Below are 15,238 nucleotides of genomic sequence, written 5' to 3' on the forward strand. Positions count from 1 at the left end.
CCTTCAGTCACCAAACAGAGAAGTCTAGACATCTGCATTACCATTAAGCTTCCCAGGCCTGTTTTCCACATGAAAGTTGATGTCCTGTATCCCTAGAAACCATCTAGTCGCCCAGGCATTCTTCACCTTCCTATCTCTTATCAATATCAGGGGCGCATGATCTGAAACTAGCCTGAACTTCTGGTCTAACAGGTAATACCGCAGGGTGTCAATTGTCCAAGCATTCTTTTTCTGTAATGGCATATGTAGAGACATGGGGATCAGCGGGTGCTCTAGTCCACTGGCTCAGGACTGCATGGACCAGGGATCATCCCACTGAACGCCCATTCTCCTTTTACTGTGGGTATTAAACTACTCAGACAACACATGGTGAGGGTAAACAGTGTGTCAATACTTTATTGAACTACAAAACAGGCAAATAAAACATAGATCAGTCCCAGCAAAATACCCAAGATGGTGCAAATTACACTTTGACTTGTCGGGATAAGAGCAGCTGTGACTTCAAGGCTTCCAGGGCCACCTACCCCCACCTGTGGCATGCACACAGAGGTGGTAACAACAAGCTTGGGAAGCTAACCAAAAGCATTGAGGTATGTGGCCAGGTAACCTGATTGTTCCAACCTGGTTTCTTCAAGACATATCCGACGGTTCAGCGATGGACAATGGAGCAGATCTGTGTTCTTCCAGCTGGGGCCATGGTCCCCTAAGCTGACAACCTGTAGAGTCACTTGGAACAGAGGCGAAGTCTCCTTATATAGTTCACAACTGTCCTCCAAGCCATCATTCACAGGGGGAAGGGGTAATGATGTTAATCCGCATTGTTTGATTATTTATAGTTTATCCTTCAATGTTTGCAAGTCAACAAACTGCATAGCTTGGTATAATGGGTAATCAACATATTAGCAAACATCATTCTTCAGTGACCTTGTGTCCCTGTTTTGCAAAGATAACAGTACAATAAACTGTAGGAGCTGATTTAAGTGGTGAATAACATTCATCAATTTACAAATATCGATTCAACCTACAGACAATAATTCAGACAATATTCCATGATTCCAGGCCTACGGAATTTACATCTGGCATAATTAAGAAGAAATGCTGTGTCGTCACAGCATAGTTTTTCTCACAGAAGAGTTTCCTGCTTAAATATAGAAATGGATGTTCCTCCCCATTTACTTCCTCGGACAACACAGCTCCTAACCCTACCTCTGAGTTGTCCATCTGGCCCACAAATTCCAGTGCAATGAACACCAACTGATGAGCTTCAACTCTTGGAACGCCATCTCTGCTTCAAGAGACCATTTGGCCATCAACGTCTTCATGCCCTTAAGAAGGTCGCTCAGGTACACAGCTATCATGGAAAAATTTGAGATGAACCTCCCATAGTATCCCACCATTCCCAGAAATTACGGAAACCATTTCTTGGAGACCGGTTGTGGCCAATTTTGGGTTGTCTCCACCCTATTCAATTGCGGCTCTATTTTGCCTCTTCTGATGATGTAGCCCAAGTACTTTGTCTCTTCTTTCCCCATGGCAATCTTCTTTGGGTTTATGATAAATCCCGCCTTCCTCAACGCATCCTGCATGGCCTGGTCCTTCTGCAGATGACTTCACCAATTTGGGCTGACTATCACAATATTGTGGACGTAAACTGCAGCATACTTTTTTGTGAGGGGCTAGGATCCAGTCCATGGCCCTCTGGAATGTAGCTGGGGCTCCTTGCAGCCCAAAATGGAAAGTTAGGTCGAGGGTGATGTATCTGGCTGACCCTAGCCTCTCTATGAGTTCATCAATGCTGGGCATTGGATAGGCGTCAAATTTAGACACTTCATTTAGTTTCCTATATTTATTGCAGAAACTCCACTCTCCATCAGGCTTCAACATGAGGACAATGGGGCTGGACCAGCCACTTTTTTACTCATCGATGATACCTAGGCTCAACATTCTCCTAAACTCCTTTCAAATTACCTCATGTGGGCTTCGGGGATTCTATACAGTTTTTGGCTCACCTACACATTTGGTTTTGTCAGGATTTCATGTTCAACAACCTACATACAGCCTGGTATCTCTGAAAACAGGTACCGTTTCCGCTGAAGCAGTTCTCAACACTGTTGTTTCTGAGCCAGTGACAGTGACTCTGCCACTGTGACATCCTTGACTTTAGCCTCAGGATTAGCCCTCAGGCACATAGCTTCCAACGGTTCCCTGTCTCGCATTGGTGTAAACATGTTGATGTGGTACAATTGGTATGGCTTTCTTCTCCCTAGCTGGTGGACCTTGTAAGTGATGTCACTCAGCTTTTCGACCACCTCGTACAGCCCTTGCTACTTAGCCAGAAATTCGGTCTCCAGGGCTAAACTGTCTCAGCCTCGTAAATCTATTGTAGACTCTTGGCTGGGCTTCTTGTGCTTTAAGGAGGTTCTCCATGATTGGTATTACCCTCACAATCCTGTCCTGCATCTGGGCCACATACTCAATGATACTTCAATGAGGCGTAACCTCTGCTTCCCAGGTCTCCTTAGCAATATCCAGATGTCCTTGAGCGTGTTGTCCGTATAACAACTCGAATGGTGAGAAGCCAAAGAGGTGTAACTTCCCTAATAGAGAACAGCAAGTACGGGGGTAAGCAATCCCAGTCTCGGCCATCATTTTCCATGACCTTCTTAAGCATGGATTTTAACGGATTATTGAACCTCTCCACCAGGTCGTTTGTTTGCGGATGGTACACTGACGTACTGAGTTGTGTAATCTGGAGAGCTTACATAACTCTCATTAGAGATCTCTCTCATCAAGATCTCCTTTTGCATGCCCATCTGAAAGAAAATATAAGTTAGCTCTTGGGCTATGCTTCTGGCGGAGGAGTTTCTTAGTGGTACTGCCTTCGGGTACCATGTTGCATAGTCCTTGACCACTAGGATATATTGGTGCCCTCTGGCAGACTTAACTAGGGGTCCGACAAGGTCCATGGGAATCTGGTCAAATGGAACCTCTATAATAGGTAACGGCACTGGAGGATTGCGGAAGTGGGAAACAGAAGCAGTTAGCTGACAGGTAGCACAGGATTGGCAATAATTAATAATCTCTTAGTGACTCTGGGCCAGTAGAACCATTGAAGTTCTCACTCCTGGGTTTTGTCTATGCCGAGATATGCACCCAAGACATGACAATAGGCCAGGTCTAGTATGCTACGCCTATAGAGTCCCGGTACTAACAGCTTCTCTAATACTTCCCCCTGTCAGTTTAGTGACCCGATACAGCAGGTTCTCATATATTGCTAAATATGGAAACCTGGTGTAGGCCCCTGGCTCCTGGGCTACCCCATTTATCACAGTAACATTGTCTCATGCCCCTTTTAGCGTAAGGTCTTCTATTTGAGCAATCCCCAAATTTCCCCCAACTCAGGAATCTAGGCCTCATTGGTCATCGTCTCATCCTCTTCGCCAGCTAGGATACACAGGGGGAACTCATCCACCTCCTACTGCGATGGGGATTCTTCATGGTTGGACCGGCTCCTATCTGAGTAACTTGGTGTCCCTGTTTTTCACCAAAAATCCCAGAAAAACTTAAAGTCGTGCCCTATTATTACCGAGTGTAGCAAGTCTTTACCTACTCTGCCTCATAGAACTCAGTGCCACAGTTTGTTTTTATAGACACTCTAACAAATGGGTAGTTCTTGGTGTCCCCGTTAATACAGCAGATGCCCACAATTTTTCCAGGGATCAACTGGTGGGGGAGTATGGCCCTTACCAGGGTCACCAAACTCCCAGACTCCAAGAGTCTTGATACCAGTACCCCATTTATTCTCTCATATGACCCTATGACCAATCGGTTGCCTGACTCCATGGAGATGTTCGGAGAAGCCAGGTTGTGACCCTTCGTCAACTGGCCTGGTACCTCAATGGACTGTCTGCTTCCTAAGTTTGTCATCACCTCCTCTGTGTGTGTGCCACAGGTGGTGTAGTGAGCCATGGAAGCTCTGAAGTCACAGCTGCTCTTATCCTGGCAAATCAGCACCATCTTGGGTATTGTGCTTAGACTGTTCTATGTGTTATTTGCCTGTTTTGTGATTCAATAAAGTATTGCCACAGAATTTTACCCTCACCATGGGTTGTCTGAGTAGTATTATGCCCATGGTAAAAGAAGAGCGAGCATTTGGTGGGATGATCTCTGGTCCATGCGGTTTCAGCTAGCGGACTAGGGCACCCGCTGACCCCCATGTCTCCACACTATATATGTATGGGAAAGAATGCATTTGTAAGCTCAAGTATATACCCTAAACTGTCTCTTATTAATAGATTAACTCCTATAAATATAATCGTTTTCAATAAGTCAACTGCACGGTATGTAATGCAACATCGACCAAGGAGTTTTATGGAACAGTTATAGATTCTATTTATTCTTAAAGGAAATCTGTCACCACATTTGACATATCTAAACTATTAATATGGGCAACAGGTTTTGCAAGCAGAAGTCCCAGAAGATTGGAGAAGGTCAAATGTTGCCCCTTCAAAAAAGGAAAGACAGAGCCAGGAAATAACAGGCCAGTGAGCCTTACTTCTACAGTATACCAGGAAAGATATTTGAGTACATTATTAAACAGCATGTATGTAAATATTTGGAAAAGAATACAGTAATTAGCCAGTCCACATGGGTTTGTAGCAAACAGGTCATGACTGACTAATCTAATTTCCTTCTATGATGGAGTCACTGACTGGGTGAATCAGGGAAATGCAGTAGATATAGTATATATTGACTTCAGCAAAGCATTTGATAAAGTATCTCTTACTATCCTTATTGAAAAAATTGAACAATTATGGGATTCATAAGGCTAGGGTTAAGTGGATTCATAACTAGCTCAGTGATCGTACTGAAAGAGTGGTAATAAATGGTTGCACAGGGAGAAATGCAAGATTCTACATCTGGGAAAGAAAAACAAAAATTACATTTATAAAATGGGAAAATCAAGAAAAGCACATCCAGCCCATGAATGGCAGTGCTTCCCAGGACTCACATCCAAAGATGATATTTCATATTTTTTTTATTTGATAAGTTAAAATAGAGGAGATACAATGTGTTTTGGATACAGTATATTTCCTTCTTCAGGTGTCATTTGTACTGTGCTTTTATGATACCTGAAGAAGGATATATACTGTATCCTGAAATGCGTTGTATCTCCTTTATTTAAACTTATCAAATAAAAAAATATGAAATATCATCTTTGGATGTGAATCCTGGGAAGCGCTGCCATTCATGGGCTGGATGTGCTTTTCTTGATTTACTCATCCTGTGTGAGCCTGATTTTGGCTCTTTCACTTGGATCCACCCAAGACAAGCTGCAAGCCCTGTCTATCGAAAAGTATCCCAAAGGGATTTTTGAGGATACACAATCTAAAGCCATATTAGTTTTCTATCAGGAGAGTGCATACAATTGTGCACCCTTTAAAGACTATAATATTGTGTTCACGCACTTAGGGTGCCACGATTTGTCTGTTCTTCTCTCCCAAACAGGGTCTTCTTGTATATTTATAGGATGGGAGGAATAGAACTAAGGAAGAGCACGTGTGAAAAAGACTTGGGTACACTAATACTGTAGCTCACAGACTGTACACTAGTGTACAGTGTGATGCAGCAGCAAAAAGGCAAACACAGTTCTAGGATGAATTAAGAGAAGCATAGAGTCTAGATCATGTGAAGTAATAATCCCCGTCTACTCCTCCTTGGTCAGGCCTCATCTGGAATATTTTGTCCAGTTCCGAGCACCACATTTTATTAAAGACATTGAAAAACTGGAGCAAGCTCAGAGAAGAGCTATCAGGATGGTAAGAGGACTGCAAAGTATGTCCTATGAGAACCGGTTAAAGGATCTGGGAATGTTTAGCTTGCAAAAAAGAAGGCTAAGAGGAGACTTATTTAAATCTGCTGTTCTTTTTACATTGGCTGTACACTTGTCTATATATACTTTTTCGGGTCAAATAGACCCATACAGAACTTCAGGGTTAAACAAGAGAAAAATATGGAGCTTAAGTCCAAAAATAGTAAAAAGGTTTAAGTTTATTCCATAGAGTCTCATAATAACATTAATTTTACTACATGTGACAAATAGTAGAAAAACAGTACAAGAGATATGTTCAGCAGAGAAATCAGGTAGATACTGGCATGTAGACAAAAAAATACCACATCATTTATATAGTAAAGTGCTTAGTGCAGTCCCATCATGTCGAGGCAAACAAACAGGGCAAAAAAATGGTAAGTAACGATAGTAATAGTGCCTAGAGCAAAAGTGCCCTGTATATATTAGACTATCCGGCTATCCTATGGTTCCTTACCTATCATGAGATACAGTGCCTACAAGTAGTATTCAACCCCCTGCAGATTTAGCAGGTTTAATAAGATGCAAATAAGTTAGAGCCTTCAAACTTCAAACAAGAGCAGGATTTATTAACAGATGCATAAATCTTACAAACCAAAAAGTTTTGTTGCTCAGTTAAATTTTTATAAATTTTAAACATAAAAGTGTGGGTCAATTATTATTCAACCCCTAGGTTTAATATTTTGTGGAATAACCTTTGTTTGCAATTACAGCTAATAATCGTCTTTTCTAAGACCTGATCAGGCCGGCACAGGTCTCTGGAGTTATCTTGGCCCACTCCTCCATGCAGATCTTCTCCAAGTTATCTAGGTTCTTTGGGTGTCTCATGTGGACTTTAATCTTGAGCTCCTTCCACAAGTTTTGAATTGGGTTAAGGTCAGGAGACTGACTAGGCCACTGCAACACCTTGATTTTTTGCCTCTTGAACCAGGCCTTGGTTTTCTTGGCTGTGTGCTTTGGGTCGTTGTCTTGTTGGAAGATGAAATGACGACCCATCTTAAGATCCTTGATGGAGGAGCGGAGGTTCTTGGCCAAAATCTCCAGGTAGGCCGTGCTATCCATCTTCCCATGGATGAAGACCAGATGTCCAGGCCCCTTGGCTGAGAAACAGCCCCACAGCATGATGCTGCCACCACCATGCTTGACTGTAGGGATGGTATTCTTGGGGTCGTATGCAGTGCCATCCAGTCTCCAAACGTCACGTGTGTGGTTGGCACCAAAGATCTCGATCTTGGTCTCATCAGACCAGAGAACCTTGAACCAGTCAGTCTCAGAGTCCTCCAAGTGATCATGAGCAAACTGTAGACGAGCCTTGACATGACGCTTTGAAAGTAAAGGTACCTTACGGGCTCGTCTGGAATGGAGACCATTGCGGTGGAGTACTTTACTTATGGTATTGACTGAAACCAATGTCCCCACTGCCATGAGATCTTCCCGGAGCTCCTTCCTTGTTGTCCTTGGGTTAGCCTTGACTCTTCGGACAAGCCTGGCCTCGGCACGGGAGGAAACTTTCAAAGGCTGTCCAGGCCGTGGAAGGCTAACAGTAGTTCCATAAGCCTTCCACTTCCGGATGATGCTCCCAACAGTGGAGACAGGTAGGCCCAACTCCTTGGTAAGGGTTTTGTACCCCTTGCCAGCCTTGTGACCCTCCACGATCTTGTCTCTGATGGCCTTGGAATGCTCCTTTGTCTTTCCCATGTTGACCATGTATGAGTGCTGTTACAAGTTTGGGGAGGGTCTTAAATAGTCAGAAAAGGCTGGAAAAAGAGATAATTAATCCAAACATGTGAAGCTCATTGTTCTTTGTGCCTGAACTATTTCTTAATACTTTAGGGGAACCAAACAGAATTCTGGTGGGTTGAGGGGTTGAATAATAAATGACCCTCTGAAACAACTTTTCACAATTTAAAAAAAAAATAAACAAAGAAATAACATTATTTTTTGCTGCAGTGCATTTCACACTTCCAGGCTGATCTACAGTCCAAATGTCACAATGCCAAGTTAATTCCAAATGTGTAAACCTGCTAAATCTGCAGGGGGTTGAATACTACTTGTAGGCACTGTATATCAGGATCCACGCCATGCAGCCCCAACGCGTGTTTCGCGTTGGCTTTGTCAGCCCCCTGACGATGTTGCCTGGATGACAACTCAGCCTCCAGAGCTTATTTTACATGGAGGATGAGTTACCAGTGTGATGCATAATGGCCGCTCTTTGCTCTCCTCATCTAACTGCAGAGCTGTGTGTGATTATACCTGACACATCTGCAGGTTCCTCTCAGCTTCCATCTCACAGGTGGACAGAGCTGCAATATTGTGGCAATACAGCAGAGCTAGAGAGCTGCAAAAAATGTGTTTGTATGGAGAGAAATTTCAGTTCTCCTGTTCTGTGTTAGTTACATATTTCACACTGGTAACTCCCCTTCATGTAAAATAAGCTCTGGAGGCAAATATCTTTCAGGCAACATTCTCCCTATTGCCTGGAAGAGGTCATATACATATAACAAAAACATGTAATCTCTCTGGAATAAGACATTTGATCACAGATATCAAAATATCATTGCATTCCTTTGACCTATATGCCCATATAGATGGCTTAGGAAGGTTTATCCTGCAGACAGATTCCCTTTAAGATACTGGTATTTACAGTCAAGAGGATTGAGAAGTGATTAAATCAGTTAAAAGTTATTTTATTGTAAAATGCACCAGTTAGATGTAATATTTCTAACATGAAAGATTGGGTGACAACTGTCATCTGAGATTCAACAAAGAAATCAGCCAGACTCTTGATAATTTTATCTACACGACTGAAGAAAAGGAAGTGGCATAACTCAAGATTAGTACAAGATAAGAAATGTGTTTGCAAAGTTGCTTAGCAACATATATAAATTTAGACTCTGATATGTCAAATGTTCAAAAGTTTTCCTATAAATCTTATCAGTAAAGAGTGTTTTGTAGAAGTGGAAATGGATTGTATGCAACAAAAGAGATATACACATACTGTATGATTGAAGAACTAAGAATTATGAAGATCAAGTAGACGTGCTAGAGAAACTCATAAGAGCTGAATTTTGGCATGGTTCTAAGCAATTTAGGCTGCTTTCACACTAGCGTCGGTACGGGCCCGTCGCAGGATGCGTTTTTTCTCCTGAACGACGTATTGCAAACGACGCTAGTGTGAAAGTAGCCTAAGAATCTACTTCCTCTCTTGTTTGCACACGTTATGTGTCTCATAGGCTAGAGTCTGACACTGCATGCACCATTCACATGAGCGAATGCTTGGGAACTACATAAAGGTGTGGCTGTTCTTTTCATTTTGTTCCAAAAAAAGAGATATCTGATATCAGAAATGAATCACTACGCTTTAAAACCAATAGACAATAAATATTCTACACTCCTCTGTTTAAATGCTAGATTTTTGTCTTGTAAAAAAAGCATTATACCAAGCAGGATCGACATATAACTTTTCCCAATTTCAATGTCACCCAGAATCTGTACAATTCAATTGAAAAATAAGGTAAAAATATTTTCAAGTGAAAGAAAAAAAATAAAGAACTAAAATAATATGATTGCATAAGTCCGCACACCCTTACACTAAAACGTTGACGTACCCTTTCAAATTATGACTGCATTCAGTCTTTTGGGGCAGGAGTCTATCAGCATGGCACATCTTTGCACTCTTTGACAACTTGTTCTTGCTGTAGCACTCGAAACCTGTCAGACCTCTAGTGAAGCCATTCTTGTGGTGACTTGGATTTGTTGCTTTGGGTTGCTGTCATGCAGAAAGGTGAAATTCTTCTTCATATTCAGCTTTTTATCAGAAACCAAATGGTTTTGATCTAAAATTGATAGATATTTAGCATTTTTCAAAATTCCCTCTAGCTTGACCAAAGCCCCATTTCCAGCTTCCCCCACCATGCTTCAGTGTGAGTATGGTGTTCATTTAGTGATGCACAGAATTGGCTTTGCACGAAACAAACCTTTTGGAATTAAATCTTGGCCAAAACGTTGAACCTTGGTCTCATCAGACCATAACATCTGCTCCCACATGATTTTAGCAGACTTACTTTAGGTTTTGGCAAAACATAACTGGGATTGGATGTTTTTCTTAGTAAGAAATGGCTTCCATCTTTCTACCCTACAACACAGGACACACATATGAAGAATATGGCAGATTTTTGTCACATGCAGTACACCACTAGTACTGGCCCGAAATGTCTGTAGTTCCTTTTATATTGCTTTAGACCTCTTGGCAGCCTCCCAGACCAGTTTTCTTCATGCAATGTTGTGCCAAATTTTAGACACTTCTTGATGACCACCTTCACAGTGTGCCATGGTATAGCTAATCACTAGGAAATATTTTTGTACCCTTCTGGCTCATAACTTTCAACAATGAGATGCATTTGCTCTGTTTTTAAGATGTTTTTGGTCCATGCTTTTTGCTGTAAAATGCAACTAAAAAATGTAAAATGTATAAATCCTGTGTGTCCTTGCCTTTCTTGTGGACTCGCACTCTGAGCCTCCCTCTTTCACTGATTTATTGCGCCGTCATGTGCCTCTAACAGCCGCGAGTGGGGTAGAATAATGATTGTTAAAAAATCTGAAAAATTGTTTAAAGAAACACAATTAAAAATAAAACAAATTGAAAAAATACACATTTGATATCGCTGTATCGCTGCATTCGTAAAAGTCTGATCTATCATACTAATACTGACCTGGAGTATCATATTGCCATGTCACTTAAACAATATATTGAACGAGGTGAATAAATAAAAACAAAAACATTGTCAACTTACCCTTTGTTTGCAACTTCAACACACTTGGAATTTATTTGCAATTTTCCAGTACACTATGTTGTAAAACCAATGGTGTCATTCAAGAGTACAACACATCTCACAAAAAACCTGCCCTCATACGGCTATAGTGAAGGAAAAATAAAGTTATGGCTCTTGGAAGAAGGGGAGATAAAAATGAAAACTAAAAAACGAAACATTGCCATGTCATGAAGGAATTACGGTAAATGATGGCCGTGGTGTGCTGACTACTATTTAACATGAATTTAAAAATGTGATTAACTAGTTCTGAACACAACCACATCCCCAATTCTAAGACGGTGTTCACACTTTTGCATCTTATTTTAGTTTTATTGTTTTTATTTTTCCTCTGAAAATTATTTTAGCTTGTTTCTCAATGGATTTGTAGAGATTATAGGTGACATTAAAGGTGGAAAATGTTCTGAAATGATTCTTCTTGGCATGATTTTTTTTACGCAACAAAAACTTGGCATTTTTTTACAGGGGTATGCATAGACATTTTATTTTACATCTAGTGTAAGCTAACAAGCTTGAAAGTTACATTATCCATCACAAGAGGAATGTGTGTAATATGTATTGTACTTATGACATTGTATGATTATGGTCATTTAGTATAACATCAAGCACTTGTCATTTTTTATATTTTTTTTTAGAACCTCCAAATTCATTGGATCTGAATGGATCTCATGCCAGGAAAATAAAGTTGACAGCTCCAAACATTAACCTTTCCCTGGACCACAGTGAGGGGTCTATTCTCTCTGATGACAATCTTGATACTCCAGATGAACTTGATATTAACGTAGACGATCTTGATACTCCAGATGAAGCTGATTCATTTGACTATACAGGAAACGGTAAGACCACCGTCTGACAGCATGCACGTATGGAAGCAGTCACACAGGTACTCCCATAAAATGTAATAGAGGGCATATTCAAGACTTGTTCTGCCTAACTTCCCCTACTTTTAGCAATTTCTGGAAAACGTATGGTGCACAACGAGGGTGAAGGTACTAGAGGCAACCTTATAGTTAAAAATTGATGTTTGTGTTTATATCAAATGTACTACAAGTTTCTAATATTACTATTATAGAAATTTATTATTGTGAAATCAGCTTGACAGTTTCACTAGAATTACAACATCTGAAGGTGAATGGTGAGGGTGGAGACAGCTCCTGTGCAAAACAAAGAAATATGAGCAATGAGGAAGATACGAGGAACAACTAAAGGTTTTATGAAACAATAAACCCAAATATGTTTATGAAATTCTACACAATGGATTAAGAAGGAAGTGATTAATCTCCACTATGTATAAATACATGATGACTAGATTGTCAAGGGGAATTTGATCATTTCCTAACTGTAGAATAGTTAATATATGACCTATGCCTAATGTTACTACAGTAAGTTACACCGATACTGGGTTCGAATGCTAAACCACTTAAAGGTAAAATTGTGCTTTTATATATGCCGTTCATAGGGAAATCGAGATGGAAACTTCTCCACCTGGGGGATCAAAACTGTTTTAATACCATTTTGGACCCTTACACACAGCCAAATTGATACTTTGATATATTTCATGTAAAGTATGTTTTTAGACCTATATAAGGGCCACCAGCACAGTTGCCCTCTTTTGTCTAGGTTCACCCTTGCTACGGACCCAAATGAAATTCAATATATGTGTGGGCTAGGCATAGGAGATTTGGGTCATTAACCTTTTCTCACCAGCCAATTTTTTTTTTTTGCACTTTCATTTACTTTTATCTTGTTTTCAACTGTTTTTGGGTTCTGTTTGTACGTTATTCACTGTTCGGTAAAATTGACTTGAAAGTATGAGGCCATGTGCACACGTTCAGTATTTTTCGCGTTTTTTTCGCGTTTTTTCACTATAAAAACGTGATAAAAACGCGAAAAAAACGCTAACATATGCCTCCCATTATTTTCAGTGTATTCCGCATTTTTTGTGCAAATGTAGCCTTTTTTTCCGCGAAAAAAAAAGCAACATGTTCATTAAAATGCGGAATTGCAGGGGATTCCGCACACCTAGGAGTGCATTGATCTGCTTACTTCCCGCACGGGGCTGTGCACACCATGCGGGAAGTAAGCAGATTATGTGCGGTTGGTACCCAGGGTGGAGGAGAGGAGACTCTCCTCCACGGACTGGGCACCATATAATTGGTCAAAAAAAAAGAATTAAAATAAAAAATAGTCATATACTCACCTTCGATGTCTTCCCGCCTCTCAGCTGCATGCTGCCGCTTCGGTTTCTATAGCTGGTGTGCGGTGAAGGACCTGCGATGACGTCACGGTCTTGTGATTGGTCGAGACCGGTCATGTGACCGCTCACGTGACCGCGACGTCATGGAAGGTCCTGAACCACACCGGCATTTATAGGAACGGACGCCTGCAGGTGAGTATAACCATTTTTTTTATTTTTTTTATTATTTTTAAACATTCTATCTTTTACTATAGATGCTGCATAGGCTGCATCTATAGTAAAAAGATGGTCACACTTGTCAAACGCTATGTTTGACAAGTGTGACCAACCTGTCAGTCAGTTTTCCAAGCGATGCTACAGATCGCTTGGAAAACTTTAGCGTTCTGCAAGCTAATTATGCTTGCAGAATGTTAAAAAAACGCAAAAAAAACGCAAAAAAAAAAAATGCGGATTTCTTGCAGAAAATTTCCGGTTTTCTTCAGGAAATTTCTGCAAGAAATCCGGATGTGTGCACATACCCTTCGTCTCACAGTTTTTTTTAGTGGTAATAAAAATGTGGAAATTCCTAAAAAATAAAATTGGCTTATGTCGCCATTTTTTTCAAGACCAGTAACATTTTCATTTTTCAGTCAATGAAGCCTTCCTAGGATTTGTTTTTTTGTGGGGAATGCTGACATTTTTCTTTTCAGGTAGGCACATGGGCCTCGGGCATCGGTTTAGTACCTAGGTGGGGCACTTGAGATACAGATAGCTGAGGGACAGGAAACCATAGGCAGGTAGATGTAGCACAGGAAACCACAAGGAGGCGTTTGACATCATGAAACCACAGACAGGCAGGCGGAGGAAGTCAGTAAACCGCAGGCAGACAGGTGGACTGCAGGAAAAGCTGAGTAGGAAGCCAAGGTCTAGCGACACTGAAGTCTTAATACAATACTAAGACACAAGGGTGTGTCTTAGTGAGCCTTATATAGGCCTGGGCTGATGCTCATGCCAGGCCATCTGCAAAGCCCGACGAGGAGCACTGCAGAGTTCAGCGGAACAGGAGAAGAAGCACGGATCTGGGACAGGTGTATAACAACATTACCCCCCTCTTAGGGCCACTCTCAAATGAGTCCGTAACCATAGGGAGCAAGGTAAAACCCAGGCTCAGCCACGTCTTCCATGCTATTTTCTTTGGCCCCATGCCCAAAGAAGAAATCTGCAAAGTCCTGATGGGAGGCAGGAACATTAGGAGCTATGGATGCAGAAAGTATTGAGCACGGTTTCACAGGAGAAGGTTGAGGTAGAGTTTTGAGATAATTGCAAAAACAAGATGGACTCCACTGAGTGATCTGCGACAACTATTGAAAAGAGCATGAAGCCATAGCCATGAAAGTCCCAAAGCATCGGTACATCAGAAAATGGCAAAACTAAAAATGAAACGTCCTTTGCTTTTACAGTCATGGCCAAAAGTATTGACACCCCTGCAATTCTGTCAGATAATACTCAGTTTCTTCCTGAAAATGATTGCAAACACAAATTCTTTGGTATTATTACCTTCATATAATTTGTCTTAAATGAAAAAACACAAAAAGAAATGTCCTAAAGCCAAATTGGATATAATTCCACACCAAACATAAAAAAGGGGGTGGACAAAAGTATCGGCACCGTTTGAAAAAGCATGTGATGATTCTCTAATTTGCGTAATTAACAGCACCTGTAACTTACCTGTGGCACCTAACAGGTGTTGGCAATAACTAAATCACACTTGCAGCCAATTGACATGGAATAAAGTTGACTCAACCTCTGTCCTGTGTCCTTGTGTGTACCACATTGAGCATGGAGAAAAGAAAGAAGACCAAAGAACTGTCTGAGGACTTGAGAAACCAAATTGTGAGGAAGCGTGAGCAATCTCAAGGCTACAAGTCCATCTCCAAAGACCTGAATGTTCCTGTGTCTACTGTGCGCAGTGTCATCAAGAAGTTTAAAGCCCATGGCACTGTGGCTAACCTCCCTAGATGTGGACGGAAAAGAAAAATTGACAAGAGATTTCAACGCAAGATTGTGCGGATGTTGGATAAAGAACCTCGACTAACATCCAAACAAGTTCAAGCTGCCCTGTAGTCCGAGGGTACAACAGTGTCAACCCGTACTATCCGTCGGCATCTGAATGAAAAGGCATTGTATGGTAGGAGACCCAGGAAGACCCCACTTCTTACCCCGAGACATAAAAAAGCCAGGCTGGAGTTTGCCAAAACTTACCTGAAAAAGCCTACAACGTTTTGGAAGAATGTTCTCTGTCAGATGAGACAAAAGTAGAGCTTTTTGGGCAAAGGCATCAACATAGAGTTTACAGGAGAAAAA

General features: G+C 41.2%; 1 protein-coding gene across 6 annotated transcripts in view; it reads left to right on the forward strand.

The window, feature by feature from the left end:
• The window catches only part of PRUNE2 (prune homolog 2 with BCH domain), a 488,633-nt gene that overhangs the window by 379,365 nt on the left and 94,030 nt on the right, over positions 1–15,238 (forward strand). For all 6 annotated transcript variants that reach the window (XM_077249022.1, XM_077249023.1, XM_077249020.1 and 3 more), the window contains one exon: positions 11,334–11,534. In XM_077249022.1, coding sequence (XP_077105137.1) covers positions 11,334–11,534 — 201 coding nt within the window. The remainder of the gene's footprint in view (positions 1–11,333; positions 11,535–15,238) is intronic.

This window comes from Ranitomeya variabilis, chromosome 1 (genome assembly GCF_051348905.1).
Source record: "Ranitomeya variabilis isolate aRanVar5 chromosome 1, aRanVar5.hap1, whole genome shotgun sequence".
NCBI lineage: Eukaryota > Metazoa > Chordata > Amphibia > Anura > Dendrobatidae > Ranitomeya > Ranitomeya variabilis.